This window comes from Oryctolagus cuniculus, chromosome 3 (assembly GCF_964237555.1).
Source record: "Oryctolagus cuniculus chromosome 3, mOryCun1.1, whole genome shotgun sequence".
In the NCBI taxonomy this organism is placed as follows: domain Eukaryota; kingdom Metazoa; phylum Chordata; class Mammalia; order Lagomorpha; family Leporidae; genus Oryctolagus; species Oryctolagus cuniculus.
In genome coordinates this window covers 33,076,885-33,104,178 of record NC_091434.1, presented here as the reverse complement: position 1 = coordinate 33,104,178, position 27,294 = coordinate 33,076,885, and the positions used below count along the sequence as shown (strand labels likewise).

The 27,294-nt window shown below is 40.2% G+C and overlaps 2 protein-coding genes across 10 annotated transcripts in view; one reads left to right on the top strand and one right to left on the bottom strand.

Annotated features, from left to right (window-relative positions):
* The window catches only part of MDH1B (malate dehydrogenase 1B), a 29,360-nt gene extending 22,978 nt beyond the window's left edge, over positions 1-6,382 (bottom strand). For 3 of the 7 annotated variants that reach the window (XM_051848250.2, XM_008259043.4, XM_051848252.2), the window contains exons 1-2: positions 6,222-6,382; positions 1,873-1,985 (exon numbers count right to left, since the gene is read on the bottom strand). In XM_051848250.2, coding sequence (XP_051704210.2) covers positions 1,873-1,985; positions 6,222-6,243 — 135 coding nt within the window. In that variant the 5' untranslated portion in view covers positions 6,244-6,382. The other 4 variants (XM_051848253.2, XM_070070310.1, XM_051848251.2 and 1 more) reach the window with 3 other exon arrangements.
* Positions 6,383-6,496: 114 nt separating this feature from the next.
* FASTKD2 (FAST kinase domains 2) lies at positions 6,497-26,238 on the top strand. 3 transcript variants are annotated; one of them, XR_011387145.1, is made up of 12 exons: positions 6,497-6,635; positions 7,344-8,176; positions 11,908-12,011; positions 13,249-13,357; positions 13,639-13,762; positions 14,025-14,164; positions 14,301-14,473; positions 20,581-20,744; positions 22,391-22,606; positions 22,981-23,065; positions 24,723-24,832; positions 25,804-26,238. XR_011387145.1 is itself a non-coding variant. In XM_070070307.1 (12 exons), exons 2-12 carry the CDS (start codon positions 7,442-7,444, stop codon positions 25,918-25,920), a joined length of 2,082 nt encoding a protein of 693 aa, XP_069926408.1. In that variant the 5' UTR covers positions 6,497-6,635; positions 7,344-7,441; the 3' UTR covers positions 25,921-26,238. The 3 variants fall into 3 exon arrangements, 2 of the variants coding, with proteins under 2 accessions (XP_069926408.1, XP_069926409.1); XM_070070307.1 differs by having other exon boundaries at positions 24,718-24,832; XM_070070308.1 differs by having other exon boundaries at positions 6,633-6,871; positions 24,718-24,832.
* Positions 26,239-27,294: the final 1,056 nt, after the last annotated feature.

The window sequence follows — 27,294 nt, the reverse complement described above, 5'->3', positions numbered from 1 at the left end:
TGCCTTTCAAATAAAATTAACTAGTTCATTAAAAGAAAAAATAACTGCCTTTCTTGATTGTAAGACTTTGTCCAGGAACCTGGGCCAAGAGCTTACAGAATGTTTAACATACTGCTAACATAAAGATCATGGGTAGCATCACTTCAAACCAAGTGGCCCACTTTGTAGCAAAAGAAATGTGGCTTTAGGTACATAATGATGGGATCCATTGGTCCTCCCATATATCACATCATACAGCCTGATATAAGGGTGAAATCAAAATTAAAGGTTCCAGCTTGGAGCCTGATACCTTTATAAGGATGGGAACTTCTTAAAGGATGCAATATACACCATAAATTAATATAGTGTTTTGTCCCAATAGGTAGACTATATAAGTCCAGGAACAAAAGAGGAGAATTGAGTGACTCTGTTTACCATCACTTCCAGTGGCCCACTTAGGGAATTTATGCATCCTAAATCCCCATCAAGCTAGAATGTATGGTTCTATAGGTTCTAAATCACAAGGGGCAGTGCTTCTACCAGGGATTACAGAAAGAGTGTCTTAAACATTGAGCTGTGGCTTCCACTTGATCATTTTGAGCTGCTGTGCCCAAAAAATAGTAAACAAGGACAGGGCTTACTATGCTGGCAGGTGTTATTGGACCTGATGTCCAGGGGTGTGTGGGGCATTGATTACTGAACATAGGTGAGAAAGGGTATTTAGCATCTAGGTTATCCTTGGGAATCTTTGGTACTGCCTACCTAATTTTGAAAACAAATGCAGCAGTAACATCCCCAAAAGGGAACAGAGTGTCTGGCACTGTGGTGCAGCCAGTTAAACCACTGAATGTCAGCATTCAGTATCAGAGGGGCAGTTCAAGTCCTGGCTGCTCTACTTCTGATCTAGTTCCTTACCAATTCCCCTTGGAAAGCAGCAAATAATGGCCCAAGTGTTTCAGTCCCCACCAGCCACATAGGAGACCTGGGCTCTGGGCTTCAGCTTGGCCCAGCCCTGGCTGTTGTGGCCATTTCAGGAGTGAACTAGTGGATGGAAGATATTTCCATCTCTCTGTCTCTATCTCTGTATCCCTCTCTCTCTACCACTTTGCCTTTCAAATAAATAAATATTTTAAACAATGAATAGAAACTAAGTCTCAGTTTTCTTAAGGATGCATATGTAGGTTGCCATACTAATAAGCAACCTAGATCAACAGAGAATGCAGGGGAACAGGTAGTAGAAAAGAAAGGTGATGAGTATCAGTTTGGCATGAAACTTTGTATGGTGGAGATTATGGTTAATCTGACTAACCTTCTGCTTACAAAGTCTCCCTAGTGTCAGATGCCAACCAGAATCCTGGAGGAGCTGTCACCAGATGGTGTGAACTTAGTATAGAGTATGTGTATCCAAATGACACAACAGTGGGACTGTAGGAGATGATATCGGATGTAGAGGGCACCAGGGCACTTATGCTCTCGGCCACCAGGTATATTGGCTGCTGATGGCTCCGTGCTGGGAATCTCTCTAGGCATAGTTTTTCAATAATGCTCTTTCCATGTTCTTTTGGAAGATTTTGTATATTCATTTATTTTAATTTTTTGGTACCAAAATAAAACTTACTTTTACTTCAATTTTCCATGAACTCCTTGAAGTATCTCTGTATAATCTACATGGATTCTTGGCAGGGGCGGGTGGAGAACAGTCAAACTTATGCTAGTTATTGGTTAGCATATTAAGGAATACAATAACATTTTGAGATTGATAAGTAGGGCTTACTTTACTAGGATTCAGCTATTCATTACTGGAAGCTAATCTGATACACTAGCTAGCATTTAATTAAAATAAAACACAAATTTGTCCAAATTTGTGTCTAACAAACTGTAAAGGCTTCTTACCTCCCAAACATCAGGATGTTGTGTAATTTTATAAATCCGAAAATCAGGAAGATTCTTTTGTAAATAGTCTCCTAGAAGTTCTGCTTTGGCATAATATGGACAATCTGCTCTACCTAAAAGAGTTTAAATTAGCCAGGTTTTCTTTCATTACATACATATTATCATGTACTCATCATGCCATATAATTACAGAATGTATCATAGTTTTGATATAACTGTATAACGATTTTATACCATAAACAGTCACAAAATAGACTTCTTATTTTTATTATATTGAAAAGAATAAAACAAACGCCACAGGAGGCCAGAATCTTATGTAATAAAATGTGGAGTGGGAAAAAAAACTCCAGAACATTTGTCATTTTCCAGTACTATGCTAGACTTCACCTCCTTTAAGAGGCTACCCAATACTACTCATTAAACATGAGCTACTAACAATGACAGAATTACTCCCCAGTTGCCACTAAAAGGAAAGATGTGAGGAGTGCCGATAAAGTTACTTTTGGATTTTGTATCTTTGGCAAGGAGTAGTTGGGGAGGGAAAAGTTGAGGGAGACAGAAGAGTTTGGGATAACTACTATTTTCTGGATTGGAAAGATTATCTTTACTTTAGTAGAGAGAGATCAAGGATGAGAAGTTAATTCCAGACAAGTATAGTTTGAGGTATCTGTAGTGTATGTGAGTGGATATGACGAACAAGCAGCTGGACATATAAGATGAGGTGCAGGTGCAATCGAAGGGCTTCAGAAACACATTTTGTAGTCATTAACATTTAGAAAGCTAACGTTGCCACAGAAAATGGGATTTGGCATCTGATACAGCACAAAGGATAGAGTCCAAGTGAAGAACCTTCTCTGTAGCATTCTTAGTTACTCGCAATCATTAGTTTTTCAGCACCATGAGAACTTCTAAATCCTCAACTCCTCTCAATCACCCCTATTAGCCTGTGTGTTTAATTCAAACCCGTTCTTCATCACTTCAAATCACTCTGTGGCTCATGTCTTAAATTATGTCTCCCCACTGTCCTTTGGGAAAATCATCCTGGTAGAGGCTCTCCACCCTAAATGAATCCAATCAACTGCATATTCTGCATCTGGGTCCCACCTGCTAGGCATCACTGGAAAAATGTGGTAAACCACGCAGAGGGGCACTGTAATAATTCATGGTTATCAGCCCTAATTGGCCCTCCACTCTACGTGCAGATTCCACTGTCTTTTATCAGCACTCTTTTCTGTTCTCCATAAACTTTATTTACTTATTGTAAACTTTATCTACTTCTTCCAAATCTCTTCCTTTTCCTCAATATTTCTCCACACTGTCAGGAGACAGTGGACAACCTTGCTTTTTACTTTACAAAACCCTAACCAAACAAAAAGGCACCAGTTGGAAAATCTCCAATCTCTTGTCTTTGCACTTACAGGCCCATCAGCATTTGCATTCATCCTTTTCTCCTTCCTTCTTTTCAATAGAGAAGAAATCCCACTTCCTTTTAGGTCTAATCCCAACACTTTCTTCTATTAATCCATCCTCTTCTCCCTTGCTCAATTGACTTCCCCTCTTTTCAGATTTTATCTGTCTTTGATGATCTCTTTCCATCATTTTTAAGTATATTCAAGTTATACTTAAGTCTTTCCTGTCCCAAAAGACAAAAACAAACAAGCAAAACAAAATAACAATGTGTTCTGCTGCTTCCCATATGCTTCCCTTTTCTATTAAAACTCCTTGAAAGAATTCTTTATATTTGTCATCTTTACCACTTTGCTTCTTCTTCCTTCTCATTCCACTGTAGTGTGGCTTCTCTCACAATTGTTTAGAAGGTTACTACAACATCCACACAAAAGATCTTTTCTTGTGGACAGCATCTGCTGTCCTCTGCCATCCTTTTGAAGCACTCACTACGGTGGACCACTTCTGAACCTGTTCCTCCTGCTTCTCTCTGTACTTTCCCTACACTTTGTAGGATCCTATAATTTAATCAATCTGTTGAAAATGTATGATTGTATAGAGCATATTATGTTCATACCAAGCTTTCTTCTTGGCCAATCTCCTTTACTCCCTTTTGGTTTAAAGTAGTAATCTGTATTTCTAGTTTAGACCTACCTCTTTACATAGAAGCATGTACCCTCCTATATTCTTTCATCTTCTTCTAAAGGTCTCACAGGCATTTAGCATGTCTGTGATGGGTTTTGTCACCATTCCCAAGACAAATATGTTCTTTCTTCTACATCCTTTAGGTCTATTTCCCTAAACATCTAAGAGTATCCTCAGTATTAAGACTACTGTTGGCCGGCGCTGCGCCTCACTAGGCTAATCCTCCGCCTTGCGGCGCCGGCATACAGGGTTCTAGTCCCGGTCGGGGTGCCAGATTCTGTCCTGGATGCCCCTCTTCCAGGACAGCTCTCTGCTGTGGCCAGGGAGTGGAGTGGAGGATGGCCCAAGTCCTTGGGCCCTGCACCCCATGGGAGACCAGGAGAAGTACCTGGCTCCTGCCTTCAGATCAGCACGGTGCGCCGGCCGCAGCGTGCCAGTCGCGGCGGCCATTGGAGGGTGAACCAATGGCAAAAGGAAGACCTTTCTCTCTGTCTCTCTGTCTCTCTCTCTCACTGCCCACTCTGCCTGTCCAAAAAAAAAAAAAAAAAAAGGACTACTGATTTGCTTAATTTTTTTCAATGATTCAGTCTACCCAAATTTCCAAACAATTGCTTGGGAATAATTTTTACCTTCATCTTCTTTCTTATTGGACCTCCTCCACCCACTTAGACATTTAGTTTTATAGATTCTGCCTCCCTAACCTCTCTCCAATCTACTCACTTCTCTCCATTTTCATTGTCTGCCATCTTATATTAGGCCAACATTAACTCCTTCTTGGACTACTGCACCAGTCTTTCTCTTCCATACCGCAGTCATACAGATTTTATATTTATTTTTATATATTTATAACATAAAATGCAAGTTTGATTACTTTCTTCCCTTGCATAAACTTTCCAAGTACTTTGAATAAAGGCTAAAGTACTGAACATGGCTCCCAGGAATCTACATTCTTTACTTTTGGTCTCAGCTTCTGATGCTAACTTCCTTGTACTCTTTGCTCAAGGCCTACTAATCTTATTTTAACTTTCTGCTTATTGTATACTTTCAATTACCACCAAACCAATTCTCTTCATGCCAAACCCACTCCCTGCCACCCATGCCTAAATTGCTCTCCTTCTCCCTACCTCTTCTCTGCTAGCTAATTTCTCATTTCTCAAGTATTTGCTTAACATCTCTCCCTCTGGGAAGCCCTTAATTGAATTAATAAGGTCAGCTGCCCCTGTTCCTATTTAACTGCAATGCCAGCCCTGCCACTACATACACACAACATTCTCAGTAAGTGTGTTTTCTTCTGTCCCCAGAATACAGTTAACCAGTGTTCAAACATATTCTGAGTGAATGAAGAAGCAAAGGAAATACATTTTTAGGCAGATAGTAGATGCCAATTGTGTTCAATGCACCAAATACATAAGAGAAAGATTGAACAGCTTCTGTAAAAGGTATTGGTGATTCTGTAGAAGGCTGCTTCCATATGGAGGTAAAAGTCAGACTGAGTGGAATGAAGAGCTGGAGACAGAAGTGCAGTCTACTCTATTGTAATTTTACTGAGAAGGGGGCATGGTAGATACAGCAGGCTGGGCGAAAAAGAAAAACAAATGCCTCCTCAGTGGCTTCCTTGCAGCTGATCTGCACTTCCATCCTTCCTCTCCACTGCTGCTAAGAAGGGCTTCCTAAAATGTAAACCCATTAATGCTACATCCCCATGTAAGACGTTTCAATGATTCCTCCTTGCTTTCAAGATACAGTTGAAACACCTTGGCTTGGTGACGGTGAGGTGCAAGGATTTGGCTCCTGCTCCTTGTCTAGCCCCACGTCCTGTCACTCACCTCCACTCCTCATACAGATTCTTCATTAGGCCAGGAGGCTACTAGCCTCTGGGCCTTTATATGGAATGGCCTCCCACTGGAACAAAACTTTCAGAACTTAGCTCCTCTAACATTTCCCCGAGCAAGTTCCTCGTGTTAGATTCTCTCCGACCCCCAACCCCAAATTAAGGGTCTTTAATCCCACAGGCCTGTGCACAGTTCCCTCATTGCATTAATCACACCGCCATCAACAGTACTTTAAGAGCACCCTGTTACAATTAAAATTCCTTGAGACAAACATCCATTTTGTCTCCACTGTATCCCCGGGGTTCAGCAATGCTGCAAGCACGGGGTGTTCCGTCTAAACCATTTAAGATCATTGTCAAGCGGCCGTATTGGGTAAGCGGTCGTCGGCGTTTTAAGCCATCTGCAGGCAGACGGGCGTCTCACTCACCCGCGATTACGAATTTGGCCATGATAAAGCGAGACCAGAGGCTGAGGTCGAGACCACAGCGTCGCGGTTTCCTGGCAACTGCACAGCCCAAGGCTAAGCGCAGGCGCAGGCTGAAGCTGGCGCTCAGACGGCTGGCGCTCAGCAGGAGGTATTCGGTGTTCAAAGTTACGACCTCAGCGGTTATTTCGCTTTACACGATAACACACTGCCTTTACAATCTCTATGGTTTTTTCTTTCTGCATCCAAGAAACGTGGCAGTTCTCATTGCTGGGGTCTTTCTAAGCAAAGTCCTCCAATCGCCGCGAACATACTAATTTTGACCTAAGGAGGACTCCGTCAAATCTCGCGACGTGCGCACTTCTCGGACAGCTGTCATGGCTGCGCCTGTGTGTAACCACGGGGTTCTCTTCTAAGGTGAGTGGGAGACGAGTGTAGGCAGAATGGCAGTATCCGACGCTGTATTTCGTTTTTCCTTCGGGACTCACGAGCCGCCCTGGTGTTAAGTTTAGGGAAGTAGGTTAAAGCTGGAGGGTAGCATTACGGAAGGAAGGGGTCCTGACACTGATTTGGGTTCTGGTGAGGTTGGCGTGTGGCCACAAGCAAACATCACTTTGATTTTCTGCCTCCCTCTCCTGAGCCGTTCTGACTATGTAAGTGCCTATTTTTAATAGGCCAAATTTCACTGTTGCTAAATCCTCTTGTTGAAAAGCAGCCATCAATGTTAAACCTTTTATTTTCGTGAAGGCATTTCCAAAGCAGTGCTATAAAAAAAATCGCTCATGCAAAGGAAGCTTTGTGGGATAGTTTCCCACCAGAAATCGTTATATATATAAATTATGAAAATATAGGTTATAATATATATTTATATTTTAGATATAATTTGTATATGTGTACTTATATAAATATTAAAAAGCACAGTTTTACAATTCTTGTAAACTTAAAAACAGTGTATATGTTGTGGAAGTAGATGAGGCCCATACTGTGGAACAGTTTTAGCAACTTAGTGTAAATCTCTTAGTGTCTCAAAAGTTTCTCATGCTAACCACTGTTAAATGCATTTAATTTCTTTAAGTGAAAGTTTTGCTTTAACTTTTATTCCTTGTACTACCTGTTTCCCTACAGGCAAACGACAGCATGTGCTCTCTTTCCCTAATAGAAGTGCTATTTCTTTTATATTGACAATTTTAGAGCCATTTGAAAGTGTTTCTGTGAACAACAAAATGAATAAGAAAGCAGGCTCCTTTTTCTGGAACTTCAAACAACTCAGTACTTTAATTCCAACAAGCAGAACCATGAGGCTATATTCTTTGGGATTTTGCAGACCAAAAATTGTTTGTGCAAAATGGAAACTAAGAAGCCTCTTAAATGACTTAGGTAATAGAAAGCAATCATCTATTAGATATCTCTTTCAGGATGCATTTATTTTTAAATCAAGAGAAGATAGTTGTCAAGCAAAAGGCATAAGCACTGTAAGGGTCCCTACAGTTCATAGACTGCTTTGTCCCAGAAGAATATTCTTTGATGCAAAATATTCTGTTGTCTGTGTTGATATACCTGATAATGGACTGAAGAAATTAAGCTTTCATCATGAGGCCTCCAGTGAAGATGTTCTCATCAAGGAAAGAAAAGCAACCCCTCTGAGTTCCCGAAAACTGTCTGAGGAGTGTAATTCCCTGAGTGATGTGTTAGATACATTTTCAAAAGCACCTACATTTCCTAGCAGTAACTATTTCTCAGCAATGTGGACAATTGCCAAAAGGATGTCCGATGATCAGAGGCGCTTTGAAAAACAATTGATGTTTAATCACCCTGCCTTTAACCAGTTGTGTGAACAACTGTTGAGAGAAGCCAAGATCCTGTACTTTGACCACCTGCTGTTCAGCCTGCATGCCTTGGTGAAGCTCGGCGTCCCTCAGAACACCCTGCTGGTGCAGACCTTGCTAAGGACCATCCAGGTAAAATCAAAAGGACGCTGAAACGATGTTACCTGTCTTATCAGATCTTGAAAGAATGAAAGCAAAGAGACATGCAGTCTCCTTCAAAGAGGCTATCAACAGAATGAGTTCCCCTTACTGGTATTTATTTCTATATGTAGATTTATGATATGAGTTAGAGGTCTTAAGATAGCTATGTCATTTCTTCTTTTTACTATGGTTATTGATAAAAGCCTGCCCCATTTCCCTTCTCTAGTAAAGTTGAGAAGTGAACAGGCTAAAATGAGGAGAGATGCAAAATAAATAAATAGATATAAATAAAGATTGGGTAGCTGAAGAAAAAAAAAACGGAGAGCCAACATTTATTGAGTATCTATGCCTTTTATTTATATTGGAGGTCTTCACAAAGTTCATGGAAAATGAATAATATGAAGAAACTGCATGGGTTTCAAAATTTCTGCACATATATATGTATTTTAAAGATGTTATTTATTTATTTGAAAGAGAGTTAGAGAGGCAGAGTTACAGAGAAGCAGAGGCAGAGAGAGAGAGGTCTTCTATCCTTTGGATTACTCCCCAAATGGCTGCAACGGCTGAAGCTTTGCCGATCTGATGCCAGGAGCCTCTTCTGGGTCACCCACGTGGGTGCAGGAGCCCAAGGACTTGGGCCATCTTCTACTGCTTTCCCAGGTCATAGCAGAGAGCTGGGTCGGAAGAGGAGCAGCCAGGACTCTAACCAGCACCCATATGGGATGCTGGCACTGCAGTTGGTGGCTTTACCTTCTATGCCACAACACTAGCCCCAGATCCATATATATATATATATATATATATATATATATATATATATATATATATTTTGACAAGCAGAGTGGACAGTGAGAGAGACAGACAGAAAGGTCTTCCTTTTGCTGTTGGTTCACCCTCCAATTGCCGCCGCGGCCGGTGCGCTGCGGCCGGCGCACTGCGCTGATCTGAAGGCAGGAGCCAGGTGCTTCTGGTCTCCCATGGGGTGCAGGGCAGATCCATATATTTTAATTTCTTTTTTTCATGAGATTTTTGAAGTCCTCTTGTGTAATCTTATTTAGTCCCCTGCAAAGTCAATGTTACCTCAGTTTTGCAGATGAGGAAAAAGACTCAATGGTTTTAAGTAACTTGGCGAAGGTCACAAAGCTAGTAGGTTGACTTTTTCATGCAGGAAACATATGAGGGGACTTTAGAACGCTTGTGGAAAAACGAAATTAAAAGATGTGAATTTTCCATGAGCGTTTTGAAACCCCTTCAATGTATTAGGTGTCAGCCTAGTATTACTTACTGAACTTATCAATATGGATAGAAAGATACACAAGACATGATTTCCAAATTTAGTAAGTTTATAACCTAGAGGAGAAGACAGATACTATACAGGAAATCACAGAAACAATAACTAACATTAAATGAGTTATACTCTGTTGTGGACACTGTGCTGAATACTAGGGAATCCAATTTTTGTGAAGAAAAGACTGGCCTCATAGAGCTTTGGGTGCAATGAAAGAAAAATACAGGGTGTTATGAGATTGTGTAAGAGGCTTCTAACTTAGTTCTGCTTTCATGGTTGGAAGAAGATACTTCGGTGTAAGACATGGGCATCTTAACTGGTATCTTAATGGCTAGGCCAATGCCAGCCATTGTATGGAGTTATTTAAAGGTGGTTATAGTAAATCAACTTGCTGGTCAATGATGCTTCTTCTAGACTTTGGGCAGGTATATACAGCAGCATAAAATCTGCATTGGTGATGTCTGAGCAATGGTGATTTGGAGTCAGAATGTCTGTACATGCATGATTGTATCTCACTGACCTGTTGGGTTGTGGTAAAGACATTTTAGCTAGAGGTGAAGAGACAGTGTGCCATCAATGAATCTACCCTTCAGAAATGCTGTGCAGTCTTTTCCTTTTTTTTTTCTTTTTTTTTTTTTTTTTTTAAGATTTATTTATTTGAAAGGCAGAGTTACAGAGAGGCAGAGAGAGAGAGAGAAAGAGAGGTCTTCCATCCACTGGTTCACTCCCCAAATGACTGCAATGGCTGGAGCTGCGCCAATCTGAAGCCAGGGGCCAGGAGCTTCTTCTGGTCTCCCATGTGGGTGCAGGAGCCCAAGGACTTGGGCCATCTTCTACTGCTTTCCCAGGCCATAGCAGAGAGCTGGGTCGGAAGTGGAGCAGCCAGGACTCTAACCAGCACCCATATGGGATGCTGGCACTGCAGGTGGAGGCTTTATCCACCACACCACTGTGCTGGCCCCGAAATGTTGTACATTGTTAAGGAAATCCTCCCCTGGGAATGAAACTTTTTTTCCTTCTAGCTTGATCTATTTCTTATTATCTGGTTCTTACTTGAGACCTTGTGACTAGTTAGATATATAGTGTTCGCAAAAGAGCTTGCTTCTTTCAGCCTGAGTTTCCTCAGATGTGATCATAATTACTCTTGTGAAGTGTATAGATGAGTTTTGATTAGATTGCAGAGTATTAGTGTATTAGTTAAAAGTTTGTTTCCATAACAGGGTACCTGAATCAGGTCAACTTCATAAAGAAAAGAGGTTTATTTTGGCTCATAGTTCTGGAGGTACAAGGTCTAGGGACTTCATCTGGCATTGCATGGCAAGAGTTGCTGTCTGTCTATGTGGTCTATCAGAAAGTCTCCAGTACTGAATCACGGGAGTGCTACTTCAGTGACCTCTAAACATCATCATTGGATTAGGTTTCCACCATCTTAGTACCATTAACATAACATTTTGGGGACTAAACTCCTGAATTTGGGATGGAGGCAAATATTCATACTTTTGCAACTAGATAAGCTGTGCTGTTATTAGGCATTTTCCCAATTATGTCTGCTGCCTGCTAAATTAGTGCTCTACAGGGACCTTTAAGTCGTGTCTGTGGAGCCTAGGATCCCCTTGAGGTCCAGATTATGGTGGTAAAATATGGCAGGAGATGTAATCAGAAGATTCACAACTGAAGTTAGCTTGATACCCTGGAAAGAGAATAGAGAAATTGTAAAGGTCTAAGGGTCTTTCTGGATTGGAAAATTGCCTTTTATATCTCAATAGCTCTTGTATTATTACATTTGAACTCATTTCCATGTGAGCTTGAGTCCTAAAAAGAGGTAAAAGTAATGTTTGAGAAAAGTTATTTTAGAAGCAGAGAGGTATAATGAAATGGATTTTTTCCTCCGCCTTGTGGCGCCAGCACACCAGGTTCTAGTCACGGTCGGGGCGCCGGATTCTGTCCCGGTTGCCCCTCTTCCAGGCCAGCTCTCTGCTGTGGCCCGGGAGTGCAGTGGAGGATGGCCCAGGTGCTTGGGCCCTGCACCTGCATGGGAGACCAGGAGAAGCACCTGGCTCCTGGCTTCGGATCAGCGCGATGCGCCGGCCGCGGCGGCCATTGGAGGGTAAACCAACGGCAAAAGGAAGACCTTTCTCTCTGTCTCTCTATCTCACTGTCCACTCTGCCTGTCAAAAAAAAAAAAAAAAGAAGAAATGGATTTTTGATGATAATGGTGAAATTAAAAAAATGTTGATGCAAAAAGATGTGTAACAGCTATTGATATATGATGTCTTATTTCTCAATGACACTGTTTATTGTGGACTGACTGTATGCAGTATTGATCTGATACTGAATCCTTTAACTGATAGCATTGGTTCAGTAGTCTTGCCTGGGTGAAATAGTCTACTATGGGCTAATTACCTCTAGTGTTTTTGTAATTGCATTTTAACAGGAACGTATAAATGAGTGTGATGAGAGATGTCTTTCGATTTTGTCAACTGTTTTAGAGGCGCTGGAACCATGCAAAAATGAACATGCTCTTCGATCAGGATTGCGGTAGGAACTCTTATGCTTTCTTCATGTGCTTTTCTCTGCTCCTTTTCCATCTGGAATGAAAATTCAAGATGAAAAACGGAATTACTGTTTTTGGGATGAGGGGAAGCATATTGATAGTTATAATTTCTGGGCCGGCGCCGTGGCTCACTAGGCTAATCCTCCACCTTGCGGCACCAGCGCCCCAGGTTCTAGTCCCGGTCGGGGCGCCGGATTCTGTCCCGGTTGCCCCTCTTCCAGGCCAGCTCTCTGCTGTGGCTAGGGAGTGCAGTGGAGAATGGCCCAAGTACTTGGGCCCTGCACCCCATGGGAGACCAGGATAAGTACCTGGCTCCTGCCATCGGATCCGTGCACTGCGCCGGCCGCAGCGCACCGGCCGCAGCGGCCATTGGAGGGTGAACCAACGGCAAAAGGAAGACCTTTCTCTCTGTCTCTCTCTCTCTCACTGTCCACTCTGCCTGTCAAAAATAAAAAAAAAAATAAAAATAAAAATAAAGATAGTTATAATTTTTAATACCTTATTAAATATGAAATCCCAACTCTGGATGAGATAAAACTGAAAATGATACCAGGGTACTCCAAAATGTTTGTGAAAAATGGAATTCAAAGATAATTTTATTTTTGGGCAAAAAATTGAAATGTCAAAAGTCTTCAAAACACTCATGGAAAATGTGTATTACAAAAAAATGCCTGTCAGATAAATAAAATAAATCTTTGAAAAGACTATGGATTTCAAAATGTCTTAGCATTCTCCACCAAAACAGGTGTGGATAACATTGAAATCCAAGTATCTTAAAATATAGTACTGATGTGGGGTGGAAGAGAATTGGCATTGAATTCAGTTCAAAATAGTTATTTGGGCACTATATAGGGGATTACACAACAATGGCCCAGTTTGTAAAGGAATTTGTAAAACTGATGCAGCCAATCTAATGTCATAGGTTAGAGAGAATAATACTTAATTTACTTTTTTGTTGACTGTGAATCAGATATCTTACCATAATCTCCTGTTATGATTTGTTCATTAATAAAAGTAGTATAATAATGTGAGAGGAAATAGTTATTTACTGGTTCTAGGTCTTTCAGTAACTGTTTATACTCTCTTCAACAAGTACATCATGTCTATGGCCTTCATTTTTTCTTGCACATAAGGAGTGGGAGCTGGGCCAAAGAAAATTTCCAGGTTTCCCCTGTGGTTGGAAGACTTTAGGATTACAATATGTGTTGTGTCTGATGACAGGATACTAGTTGATCAACATGTTTGGAAGATAAAAAGCATCTTTACGTTACAAACTGTGATGAAATACATTGGACAGGATACACCAATTGCTCTGAAAAAGAAACTGGAGGTAAATTCTTCAATTTTCTTTAGTTGGTGAAATTTGGAAAGAAAAAAATTTCTGGTGTCCTGCCATCACTTTCTGAAATCAGCTTTTTAGGATGACATTGTTGTGCTTTTGTGTTTAGCTATGCTAAGCTGCATTAATAGAAGTAGAATTATATTTATCTGTATATATTTGTGCAAATATATATATGTATTTGAATCATTGTTCTCATACTTCATCCTTTTTAAAGATAAAAGTTTAATTTTCATGCTATAAATGTTACATTGAAACTTGTTTTTCTTTAGATGAAAGCCTTGAAGGAATTAGACAGATTTTCTTTGTTGAATAGCCAGCATATGTTTGAGGTGCTAGCTGCCATGAATTACCGGTCTGTTGTTCTCTTGAACGAATGCAGTGCGAAGGTCATAGGTAAGGGGAATTTTTCTTTCAGGATTTGTAGCACTTGACCTACTGTTATGGATTATATTGTTTTGTTTGTTTAAAAGACTTGATTTTATATAAAGAAAATCCGAAGATATATCTAAGTTTTATTTTTACCTGTAGATTTTTTGTTTGCTTATCAAAGTGTAGTGCTATGTTTTTCTAATGAAACAGAAGTATTGAGGATCTTGAGTCTTACCTTGAAAATCATCTGGTAACTTTTGTCTGTTTATTTGACTCATTCTTAAAGATAATATCCATGGTTGTCCTTTCAAAATATTGAACAACATATTGCGATCCTGCAAAGACCTTCGATACCGTAATTTAAAACTCTTTGAGGGAATAGCAGATTATGTACATACAACTTTTGACATCTGGACGTTGAAACAAGTGAGTATGCTCACAATTTAGAATAGGCCTCAGACACTTTCAAGAAGCCTATTTGTTCACTTAGTATTTTTTTTCTAAAAAATTACTATTACCATACTATAACTATTAATTTTTCTCCAATTCTCCTTTTTTCAAGGTACTTTTTCTCCTCATTTTATTTGAAAACCTTGGCTTTCGGCCTATTGGTTTAATGAACTTGTTGATGAAGAAAGTAGTAGAGGAACCTGGATCCTTAAACATGAAAAGCATTGTCTCTATTCTTCACGTGTATTCTTCTCTCAATCACAGCTGCCAATCTCAGGACAAAGAGTATGTACTTATGGTTTTTTGTTTGTTTTTTACCTTTTTAGGGCCACATAACATATTATTAAAAGATTATAAGTTATACACTTAATTAGTTGTTACAAGTGAACACATCCATAGCCATTGTCCATGTCAAGATGTAAAACACTGTTTGTTACTCCTGTTTGTGTCTTTGTTCCTTATATTTGTTCATTCAGTGTAAGACTTCATTTCAGACTCACCCAGCTTATCCCTTTAGATCTCAAGTTCATGATTCACTTTCTGCTTAACTTTATTGGAAAGTTGAGAAATATATCTTTAATAATTATCAATTGTCATTTTTTATCATAGCAAGAACATTTAAAATGAGGTCTATCCACTTAGATTTTTGTTATGTTATATAGTGTTGTTAACTGTAGACACAGTGTTGTACAGTGAATCTCTGGAACTTAGCCATCTTGCATATCTGTAACTTTATATTGTTCCCACTCTCCTGGTAACCACCATTCTATTTTTTTCTCTGAGTTTGACTTCCTAAGGCTTCTCATGTGAATGAGATCATACAGTATTTTTGCTTTGGAGACTTGATTATTTCACTTAGCATAATGTCCTCCTAGTTCATCCATGTTGTAGCATATAGCAGGATTTGTCTTTGTTAAGTCTGAATAATATTCCCTGTATTTACAGAGCATAGTTTTTTGAACTAGTCATCTGTTGATGGACAGTCAAGTTGGTTCGCTACCTTACCCATTGTGAATAATGTTGGAGTGAATGTGGGAATGCAGATATCCTTTTGAGATAGTTTGGATGTTTGGGGCACCCACACTCCATCTGGCTCCATCCCTACTCCATCTGGGTGAGACAGAAAGCAACTCTCTGGTCAGTGCACTAAAAGGCTGGATGTCAGATGCATGTTCTACTCTCCCTGATGAGGAAAACATTACAGGTGCAGGTGATCTCTTGGTGCTGAGCTGGATAAGCTTGAGGGAGGGGCTGACATGAGTAACGTGAAAGTGCTCTTTTTACCTGCTCAGTGCAACTGCTCTTAGTTTTATGCTCATCCAGAGTAATGCAACCTTCTAGCTGGATTCTGTACTCCTTACAGAGGCTTTTGGTCTGCTTATCACTGCAGAGTCAGTGTTTCTGTGGGGCAGCAGGAGCTGGGTCTTCCTTTTCTACCATCTTGCTGATGTTGCTCCTGTATAATTCAGTTTTGACCCTAACTATTCATTTTGTCCCAAGCTACTGCTTTCTGTGTTTTTCATTTTACCACAACCATGAAGTCTACTGTTAAATGCAGCTATACCTCAAATATGTCAGGTTCTTTCATACTTTTCCTTTCCACCAGAACATGTTTTCTTCTTCTCTGGATTAGTTAGGGTTCATTAAAAACCAGAAACACATTTACAATGTCTTTGGTTAGCTCAGCTTTTAAAAGCACAGGCTCTGGAGACAGCTTGCTTAGCTTTACTCTCAACCCTGCCACTCCTGAGCTGCTTGGCTTTTGGCAAGTTCCTTATCTCTGCCTCAGTGTATTCATCTGTGAAAATGGGATGAATTGTTTGGAATGACGTTGGATTGTACTCAGACTTCAAAGCAACCCCACAGATTCCATGGGATTAAGAGAGTAAGCACTGGTGTTTAGGGAGTTTTCCAGCTGACTCTAGGCAGCTCAGGAGATAACTTGGTTAGTAAAATTGTTAAATTGGAAATGAGGGGAGAAGGAGCTAATGAAGTAACAAAGTTTGGGAAATCCAGTAACTAGCAGTAGCAGAATTAGTACCAGAGGGAGTCATGGATATTGCCCGTCTGTCTGCTGTGCTTTCTTCTAGCCCCATGATTCTCAGGCAGAGGTCATTTTGCCTTACAAAGAATATGTAGTGATGCTGAAATATTTTTAATTATCCCAATTAGAGGGATTAGAGGGAGTGTGTGTGCTACTGTCCTCTACTGGAGTGAAGACCAAAGATACTAGCTACACATTACTATGCCAAGACAGCCCCTGATGACCAAGAATTATCCAGCTGCAAATGTCAGCAGTGTTGAAACTAAGAAACCCTGATCTAGCCCTTGGCCCTGAATGCCCATACATGTGGAGTCACCTGAATTTGGTACTTTGAGTATCATAAAAAAAAAATAAAAGAAAGAAACACAACAACAAAAACTAAAAAAATTTATGTCCTCTGTCCTTCCTAGACCAGTTAAGAAGACAAATCTCCAAATGAAGGCAGTAAGAAATCAGATGAGTGCTTTATGAAGCATGAGAAATGAAAAAGGAGGGTAGCATTGTAGTCTGGAGTAGCTGGTGTTTTAGAGCAGGAGAACTGAAAGCATTTGTGAAGGGAGTTGACTAGAAGAGATAGATTAGATAGGAGAGTAGTGGAGAATTTGGCTTGCCACGTTGTATGTATTCAGACTGTACATTAATCATTATATTTATGGAACAGCCCGTGGGGGGATATTAAATCCTTAGAGTCTTCCTGAGTTTGCAACCCAAGAAAGAAAACATTTCACATTTAAACTTTGTCATTTTGAGCCTTTGATATTTTATCTTGATCTATATTTTCCACCCTATGGACAATCCTAGACTTGTATCTCTGGCCACTAATGTACTGAACCCCAGACCCAAGTCCCTGGGAGGCATACTGTCACTGTGCATCTCAGAATTGTTTAGAGTACAGTAATTCTGTCTGGACATGAGCCCACTATTCTTCGTTGTTTTTTTTTTTTTTTTTTTTTTTTTTTTTGAAAGACAGACTGGCATTGTGGTGTAGCAGGTAACACACCCCATATGGGAACCAGTTCGTGTCCTGGCTGCTCCATGTCTCATTGAAATCCTTGCCAATGACCTGAGAAAAGCAGCAGAAGATGGCCCAGTTGTTGGGGCCCCTGCCACCCATGTGGGAGACCCAAATGAAGCTCCTGGCTCCTGGCTTTGACCTGGCCAAGCACTGACCGTTGCAGCCATTTGTTAAATTAATCAGTGGATGGAAGAGCTCTCTCTGTCTCTCTCTCTGTGACTCTGACTTTCAACTAAATAAACAAGTTTTTTTTAAAAAACAACAACAGAGAAGGAGAGACAGAGAGAAAGAGATCTTCTATCCATTGGTTTACTGTAAATGACTGCCATGGCTGAGTCTGGGCCAGACTGAAGCCAGAAGCCTGAAACTATCCAGATCTCCCATGTGGGTGGCAAGGACCCCGGTACTTGGGTCATCTTCCACTGCCTTTCCAGAAGCATTAGCAGGGAGCTGGATCAGCAGTGGAGCAGCTGAACCTTGAACCAGTGCTCCAATATGGGATGCTGGCGTCTCAGCCAGTGACTTAACCTACTACACCACAACATCAGCCTGGAGCCCACTAGTCTTGATGCATCGTTTTCCACTCCCCAGGCCCTCCTTCTTTTTCATCTGAGTGTGTTTGTCCATTTAGTTAGCAAACGTTTAGCTGGCACCTGGGGATGTGGGACACAGATGAATAAGACACAGTCTTTTTTTTGCCAGAGGATTCTGTCTAAAGGGACAGGTTGACAGTTGACACATAAGTTGGTAATTAAACACAGCATGAAAATTAGAGTGATCAGGTTTCATTTGGAATGTGTGGAACGAGAGGAGGGTTGCAGATGTCAGCCTGGCAAAGAAGAAGGTCAGTGGGTGTAGTCAGTGCTTCCTGGAGAAGGGGTTACCCAAGTGATAGATAGATGGGAGTTCACAGGAGAAGAGAAGCAGGAAAGAACATTTTGAGTGGAAGGCACTCTATGTGCCGGGTTTAGAAGAAAGAAACAGCAGGGAACAGCATGCAGTTTGGGGCACAGTGTGAGGCGTGGGGTGAGAGAAGACCACAGTGGTAGTCACTCAGCTCCAGGCTTCATCCTCACCCTGACCTGCTGCATACTCCAAAGGCGATTACTTACCGTTTTACTAAGCGTTGCCTCCCTGTCATCTCTAGGACCTGATATATTCCTCTCAGGCAGTTCTCCTAGCCTACCAGGCTCCCCTCCCTCTAACCCAACTGCTAAGGGCCTCCCAGTTGACTTCAAACGTTTCCCTTTTAGTCTCAAAGATAATAAGGGGCTTTCTCTTAACATAAAGTATTTTGAATGTTTTCATCATAAGCAAATCATAAATGTCTGAGGAGATAGCTGTTTACCCAGTTTGGAAATTACATGTGTATCCACGTATCAAAACGTTGCATGATACCCTTAAGTATGTGCAGTTTTTATGTGTCAGTTAAAAATTAAAAGAAAGCTTTCAAAAAGAATACAGACTTCTGGGTATATTTGCCCCTGCTGTGAGACTCGCAGCCCTGTGCCTGCATCCCATTAGTAATTTACTGTCCAGCAAATAGCATGTATGTTCATGGCTCTACTGTGGTTTCTTCTGTTGATCTATATTTTCCACCCTATGGGCAATCCTACACTTGTATCTGTCACCATTAGTGGGTTGAACTCCAGATCTGCTTTCCTAGGTTGGATGTGGTCATCGTGCATCTCAGAATAGAAGTGTCCAAGTTCAATAATTCTGGACACGAGCCAATTATTCTTGATGCACCCTTTCCTACTACTCAGTTCCTCCACCTTTCCCGTGTTTTACTACCTATGCAAATTTCCCTTCTCTCTAAAGCAACTTTGTGTACTTTCCTCTTTGCTGTCATAGTACTCTGCTTATACAAGCTTACTTCAAAAAGTTATGGGAAATGTGATTAAAAGATAAGTATATTTTGTGCAAAAGGTTTTTTTTAACTGTGAATATGTACTCTTGATTTTCTATGAAAAATGCAAATTACAAAAATATTATGGGGCTGGTGCTGTGGCATAGCGAGTAAAGCTACCACCTGCAGTGCCAATATCCCATATGGGCACTGTTTTCAAGTTCCAGCTGCTCTACTTCCGATCCAGCCCTCTGCTATGATCTGGGAAAGCAGTAGAAGATGGCCCAAGACCTTGAGCCCCTGCACCCATGTGGGAGACCCAAAAGAATCTCCTGGCTCCTGGATTCAGATTGGCACAGCTCTATCTGTTGTGGCCAACTGGGGAGTGAACCAGTGGATGGAAATCCTCTCTCTCTTTCTCTCTCTCTCTCTCTGCCTCTCCTTCTCTCTCTGTGTAACTCTTTTAAATAAATAAATAAATCTTTAAAAAAAATTGTGTATGAATTAAAAAATTGGTGGGCCAAAATAAGCTTATATTTTAATTTCATTTCTCCATGAAATTTGAAAAAGAATTTATTTATTTATTTGAAAGACAGAGAGACACTGGGTCACTTCTCAAATGGATGTGATAGCCGGGACTGGGTAAGGTTAAGCCAGAATTCAGGAGCCCAATCCAGGTCTCCCATGTTAGTGGCAGGGACCCAAGTACTTGAGCCATCACTTGCCTCCCAGGGTGTGCATCAGTGGGAAGCTGGAATCAGGAGCAGACTGGGACTCAAACCCAGGCACTTTCATATGAGGTGTAGGCATCCTCAGTGGCTTCTTAGCTACAGCACCAAATGCCCATTCACCTTGAATGTTTTTTAAGTATCTTCATAATTCTTGCCTTACTGACCTAGGTTCTAAGGATATCTGTGCCATCTATTACCAGTGCACTCTGGGCAAGTGACCTCACCTAATTTTGCTCTTTGCTGTCTTTATCTGTGCTTAACTGCATAGTCATACTGTGTAACATTGGCTCTGAGTGATTTGCTTTACAGTGTTTTTAACCCAAAGTATTGATAACTTGAGAATTTTAATTGGTTATAAAACTGTAGTGGTAGATTAGGCTGTTTAGAAAATCTAGCATAATGGTTAATAGGCTTTGGAGCCTGATAATTTGGGTTCCAGTACTATCTCTGCTACTTTTTGGCTGTGTGTTCTTGGCCAAGTCAGTCAACTTGTCTGAGCCTGTATACTCATCTTTATTATGAAGAAAATAATTATACGCAATGGAGTTTTAATGAGAATTAAAGCCTATAAGATATTTGTACTTTGTAGGACACAGAGCATTAGGCACTATTCATTGAGTCTATACACTTGTGGATAGCACCCTGAGCAATGTGTGGATACTTATTTGAAAGCCTGGTTTTTTTTTTAACTTCTTCTAATAAGCTTTCCTTCTGTTTATACTTGCAAACTGACTCATATTTGCTCCCTGGAAGGTTCCTGGATGTTATGGCTGCTGCTCTGACTGGTTGTCTTCACCACATCTCTTCTCAAAACCTACTGAACGCTGTGTATTCATTTTGCATGATGAATTATTTCCCTCTGGCTCCTGTTAATCAGCTTCTCCAAGACGACGTCATCAGTGAGCTGCTGGCATCAGGTAAGATGTGAGTGCACAGTGGTGCCTGAGATGCCCACGCCACCAGCTCCCTGTGACTCTGAATGGCATTGTCGCTGGGACAGTGTTGACATGTGCAGAATGGGTGTTACTGAGACAAGCGCTGATATGGTGAAGTCAGAAGTCAGTGCTTCAAACCTACAAGCCTAAGTGGCCTCTTTTAATGACAGCTCCTACATATGAAGAGAATTATAAGGAAGGAATCATCATTCTTTCTTTTTAAAGAAGTTTTATTTATTTCAGAGGTAGAGAGACAGAGAAAGGGAGGGGGAGAGAGAGCAAGCGCCCTTAAGCCTCTTCAGCTGGGGCTGGGTCATGCTGAAACTGGGATCAAGGAACTAATCTCATTTCCCACATGGGTAGCACGGATGTAACTATCTGAGCCTTTTCCTACTGCCTCCCGGGATGCATATTATCAGAAGCTGGAATTGGGATAAGAGCCAGGACTCGAACCCAGGTACCCAGGTACTCTGAAGAGGTGCAGAAATTCCAGGTGGCAGCTTAACCCCTGTGCCAAATGCTCAGTCCTAATATTTATTTATTTATTTAAGATTCATTTATTTGAAAGTCAGAGTTAGAGAGAGAGAAAGGTCTTCCATCTGTTGGTTCACTCTTCAGAAGGCCACAACAGCTAGGGCTAGATCAGTACGAACCCAGGAGCCAGGAGCTTCTTCCAGGTCTCCCATGTGAGTGTAGGAGCCTAAATATTTGGCCATCTTCCGCTGCTTTCCTAGGCCATTAGTAGGGAGGTGGGTAAGAAGCAGAGCAGTCAGGAATTGAACCATTGCCTACATGGGATACCTGCATCACAAGTGGCGGCCTTACCTGCTGCACCACAGTGCTGGCCCCCTCCATGTTACTATTTTTTTTACCCTGTAAGTACTTCCAGAAAGTCTAAATGTTCAAGTTATTCCTTGATCAGATTAAGCTGTATTGTGTATGAGTAGGGGCACATTGCATGTCCTGATGTTCACATTAGACATAAGCCAACTCACGTAAACTTTTGCAGAAGAGCTATATGAAGAGCTTTGTGAAGAGCTATGAACACCTGGCCACATGTGGCCTGTCATGAAGACACAGCCTATTAGATCAAGTAAAGAAATAGTTACCAAAGTAGTGAATTTATGTACTCGTGGAACCAAATTAATCGTTGGCTTTTAAACAAGGAAAAGCAATATCCTGGTAGATGTACAAAATTGAGAATAGAATATTTAAAATTCTTTTTAAAGCAGTGTCATGAAATCTCTAGATTGAGTTGTGAAAAACCAATACCCTGTGCTGATTTTTCAAGCAGTGTAATGCTGGAGAAACAGCCTTGAGCTCAGGAGACTTGGATTCTAGTCCCGATTTTGCTTTTACTTGATCATGAGGCTTTTTACCACTCGTGGGCATTTCCTCATCTATAGAATGAAGTTTTGATTAAATCACCCCTGGAGATATTTTAGTCCCTAACACATTGTCAGATGCATCTCATTGATCCAGCCACTGTGGAAACAGGAAGACACAGAGAAATTCCTCATGGTAAGGGAGATGATTAGAAATAGAAGTACATTAATACAACTTTTAAACCATGACATTGTTTTTTTTTAAACAGTGTAATTTCTGTTTTCATTTCTTTTATTTTTTAGATGACAGGGAGAAGAATGTTCACAGACTTCATATTCTGGATACTTGTCTGAAACTTGATGATACTGCTTATCACAAGGCCTTAGACTTAGCCCTGCCACAGCCACCTTCGGTACCATCATGTCCAAATACAAAGGTGGCAGAGGTGTTAAGTAGACTCCTGGGAGGTGAAGGATACTTCTCAAAAAATGTGCAGTTGCCACATAATTATCATATCGGTATGTGACTTCATGTGACTTCCCTTTGTTTTATTTATTTTCTTGAAAAAGTGTGTAACATTGCCTCTGGAGCTGTACTACCTAGGTTTGAGTCTTGCTCAAAAACTTAGTAGTACTATAAGTTTAGACTTCCACTAGCCTCAGTTTCCTTGCCTGTGAAACAACAATAACAATAGTGCCAACCCTATATGATTCTTGGGACCAGTAAATGAAATTATACATGTAAAATCCTAAACAAGTGTCTGGCACATGGCAAACTCTCAATATATTTTAGCTACTGCCATTAGCTCCTGTGGTAGGAGTGATAGACATTTTGAAGCAGAATATCACTTTGAGCAATGTTTGGAAAATTAATATCAATTCTTTTCTTTCAGATTTTGAAATCAGAATGGATACTAAGAGGAGTCAAGTGCTTCCATTTTCTGATGCAGATATAACTTGTGCTACAAATATTCAAAGGTTGTTGGTTTATACTTACTTGCTGAGCTGTCTGAACTTAAATCTTAATTCGGAAAGACTTCATATTAAATAGGAATAATAATACTAAAACCTTATGTTTGTATAGAGTTTGCAATACCCTGTGAGGTTTCTCATTCATGCATCGACTCCATAGGTGGAAATGTGGACATTATGGTTGAATACAATAGACTGGAATGGGACCATTTACTGAAATAGACATTTTTTCCAAAATTAAGTTTTGAAGTTAAACAGTTGAGTAAAACAATAGAACATAGTTGAAACTATCAGTGTGGTGTAAATTTTGACATGATAATATGCTGGTGATCATAAAGGATTGAAACTTTTACAGAAATCAAATACCCAATACCAGAAATCAAATACCTCACTTTATACAGAACCTTCCCAAAGATAGAGGAAGCACAGCTTCTTAATTACAGGGTTTTGTGTATGGATCAGAGCACACTGCAGCTAGTTGTAGGTCATGTCCTTGATTCTGGCATTACAAAGATAGAGTGCATTTGGGGAAACTGTGATGCTGCTTCCTTCAAGAATGCCTGTCTCTTCAATAGACATGTAGGACGAGGTCATCTTTGTACACTCTCTGTGGCACATGAAGATGAGTCACACGTGGGTCCTGACCCCAGTGAACTTATATCCCTTGTTGCTCCATTGGACATGGCCATAAATACAAGAAAGAGAGAGAGGAAGAGAATAAATGGAGATTTTGAGAGAATCTATAGAGATTCAAACTGTTGCTTCCTTCACCTTCTCCATTCACATTCAGTTGTATGACTTTTACTCCTTTCTGAATTCATCTAGGCTTATTAAATCCAAGTTCTGTTTTTGACCATCTTTTTATGCTATCTTCCATACCCGTGTATCCCTCTCTTCTCAAGGAAGGCTTTCTCTGTAGCCCCATTCAAAGTCATTTTTCTTTCTCAAGTACTCCATTGTTCTGGCTAGTACAATAACAGCAGTTCTTAGCATATAGTTCTGAGAAGTGAGGAATCGAGCATTATTTTAAAGAATATTAAATTTATAACAGCCAGAGCATTGGAGAAGAGAGTAAGGATATAAGTATCTCTTTTTATTTTTCCTCCCAATGAACTTAATCTTTCCAAAATGTCAGAAATAATAGAATAAGAAAAAATAAATTATATTTCCTGTATTTCTGGTACATTTACAGGTTACTTTTCTCTTAGAGTTTTCTTCTTTGTATCTGGCCTCCCAGTTCTGGTTTTAACATGCAGGCAATATACAAGAAAAGCATTTGCTATTTGGTATTATCTACATGGAAACATCAACTAATATAAATTTAAATCATTATATTCAAGGATCAGCACTATATAGAAACCTTTCATGCTTTCTTTCATAGCTGAAAATTTTCCACATCCACAAAATGGAACCATATTAAAGATGGGTGAGAGATAACTCAATATGTAAAGCATTGTTGTAAGCGTTTGGTTCATTAAGTTTCCTTGAATACTAAAGTATCTGCAGAGTTCACATGACAGAGAAGTGAAGCCCTGAGCAGTAGGAAATAGTAACAGCTGTGATTAGTGGAAAACTCAAGTTTGAAATCTCCAGAGAGCAGGAATGCAGCAAGATTGTAAATGTCAGTTTCAATAACTGTTGTTTGTTTTTGTTTTCAGAGTAGCTGTGCTGTGTGTTCCTAGATCTTCTTACTGTTTGTATTCGAGCCACCCCAGAGGGATCCTTGCTATGAAAATACGGCATTTAAATCTAATGGGTTTTCATGTGATCTTGGTAAGAAAAAATGCAGATGAAATATTCTTTAGTTACTGACGTACATTCTTAGTTCCCAGAAATGTTGTGGTTGCAGTTGGTTAGTAGGACTTTAAAAGAATTATCAGCATAAGAGTTTTAGTTTTCATTTTCTTTGAAAAAGAACATTTCTAGTACATGCGTTGTTCCTACTCTGCTGATTACTGTCATTTACTAGTGGTTTTATAAATGTTATTTTGGTCGGCTATAATCTTTTTTTGTTAAGAGGGAAAAATGTAGATAGTATCTTTTCTTATTTAATTTGACACATGAAACCAAAATTAATTTCCAGGTTATCTTGAACAGGGAAGAGGAGGTGGTAAAGCATCGGCTCATGGCCAGTGTTAGGTTGTTGCAGGATGTCACCAGGAAACTGGCTGGTTGTAAGAGGCTGACCGTTCCTGTTGCCTCTTAGTGTGCACTTTGATTCTGAGCACCACTGCTTTTCATGAACAGCCTCTTCAGATGTCTCTGTCGGTAGCAACAATGTTTCAAATAGATGTACACTTATGTGAGTGTTGGGATCTACCTAAACACCACTCGGCTGGTTCTCCACACGATGTGAACTGTAAGCTCTCTGGTCTCCCATTGTGGTACTTTAGGATCCAGAAATGGGTTATGTGTGGACCACTGAGGGTAAGATGGCCCCCCTTCTCTTAAAGACTACTATTTAAGACTTATTTTTTCATGCCCGTCATTATATGTATTCTAAGGAAAATTTTTCTAATCAAGTCATTTTTGTGCCACTAAGAGAATCTTTAAAACTTGTGTGACTTTCACTTAAAAGTTTCCTTCAACCCAAGCACATAGTTTATTAGGTCTTTAAAATATGAGTTGGGTGTTAAAAGGTAACATTTGTTTTTAACTGACTTGATGATACTTGAATATGCTTGGGTCTCCAAACTAGCTTTTATTTTATGTTGCCTTCTGACAAACTGTTTTCTTCTTTGAAGGTCAATAACTGGGAAATGGACGATCTGGAGATGGAGAATGCAGTAGCATTTTTGAAAACTAACATCTATTCAGTTGAAGCCCTTCCTACTGTTAATGCAAATTGTCAAAGCACATAGTAAAGGAAGTCAGCCTTTCACCTTAGGACACATAGATTTGCAAAAATGACTTTAATAAAGACTATAATTCAGTTTTCAATGGAATTAACTTGACTATTCACCATAACAAAAAGTGTTACTTCAGTTCACTGTTAAAGTCGATTTTAAAATTGGAAGAAATCTTACTACTGGCATTTTAGAATATGCTGAACAAATTTCAGAGGGATTGGTTTTCCAACCACACCTATTCCAAATAGTGCTGAGATATTTGAAAAATTCATGAGCTGTAAGTTTCAATGTTTCTCCTCAGCTTCGATGTATTAAAACCCAGTTTCTTCACTGTTGTTGGGTCACTGGTAAGTGGGTACAGGCAATCCTTGTGTGGGAAATCCTGTGTATTTATGCTCCTACTCTAAGTTATTCTGAGACTTGGGGTTTTTCCCTCCAGTTTTCAAGCATTGACTAGATAGCAATTGGACCCGGTACTCAAATTGCACAGTGTATCAGAGTTAGTAAGGCAGGAGGTTACAAATGGTTGCAGATGGCACTTGTATTTGTAGCAAGTATTTCAGGAGAAGGTATTTCATGGCCCATAAAAGAGAAACACAAAGGAGGTAATACATAAATGGCAAGGAGTCTAAATTTATTAAAACTAATAGGCTGTCAGTTGGTAACATGGTAACTTGCTGTTGTTAGATTATTTCTTCTGCTTTCTTCTCGTCTCTTCTTGCTATTTCATGAAGTCTTTTAAGTTGAATATGTAGCTAAATTGTTGTGAATGAGACCTGAGGACTGTTTTTCAATTATGTTTTGTTTTTCAAATATTTTATTTAATAACCCACCTACCTCAGTGATCACTAGGCATGGTCACTTGTGGAACCGATAGCAGGGGTTCCATGCCAGATGGGGTGACGTCACCCCTACGAAGACAGGCATGCAGTTCCTGCACGTTACTATGAGCCCAACACTGTGAAGTGTTCGTACATATTCTGTTTTCATTGTCTTACAGCCCTCTGAGCTGTAGCTCAATTCTCTCCAGGCGTTTGTTTCCTCCTCTGTAATATGAGGTAATAACAGTTGCCCAAGGTTACATGGATAGTAGGGCAGGGGTAGGCTTTGAATGTAAGCCAACGTGGGCTCACAAGAAAAGTAGTAGGGGATCCCCAGGCTAGTAGTGGAAGCACTGCAGCAGTGTGACAGCAGCTGTCAGGTTTTATCAACTTACTCAACCTGCACTCAGAAAAGGTTAGAGCTGACAGTAAACTTAGAGATTATTCTACACACTTCCCTCATTTTATGGATGAGAAAGTGATGGTTCAAAGAATTTTTATTTTTCTGAGGTCTCAGCCATGCCACTGATTTCCACATCACTTCACCTTCTGCTGCCCTGCAGCT

What these genes read in the sequence shown, in the direction of transcription:
- FASTKD2 (XM_070070307.1), top strand. Translation starts at nt 7,442, where the DNA reads ATGAATAAGAAAGCAGGCTCCTTTTTCTGGAACTTCAAACAACTCAGT. An exon ending in GCTCTTCGATCAGGATTGCG is followed by an intron (nt 12,012 to 13,248) that starts GTAGGAACTCTT and finishes GTCTGATGACAG; the next exon opens with GATACTAGTTGATCAACATG. An exon ending in ATGCAGTGCGAAGGTCATAG is followed by an intron (nt 13,763 to 14,024) that starts GTAAGGGGAATT and finishes TCATTCTTAAAG; the next exon opens with ATAATATCCATGGTTGTCCT.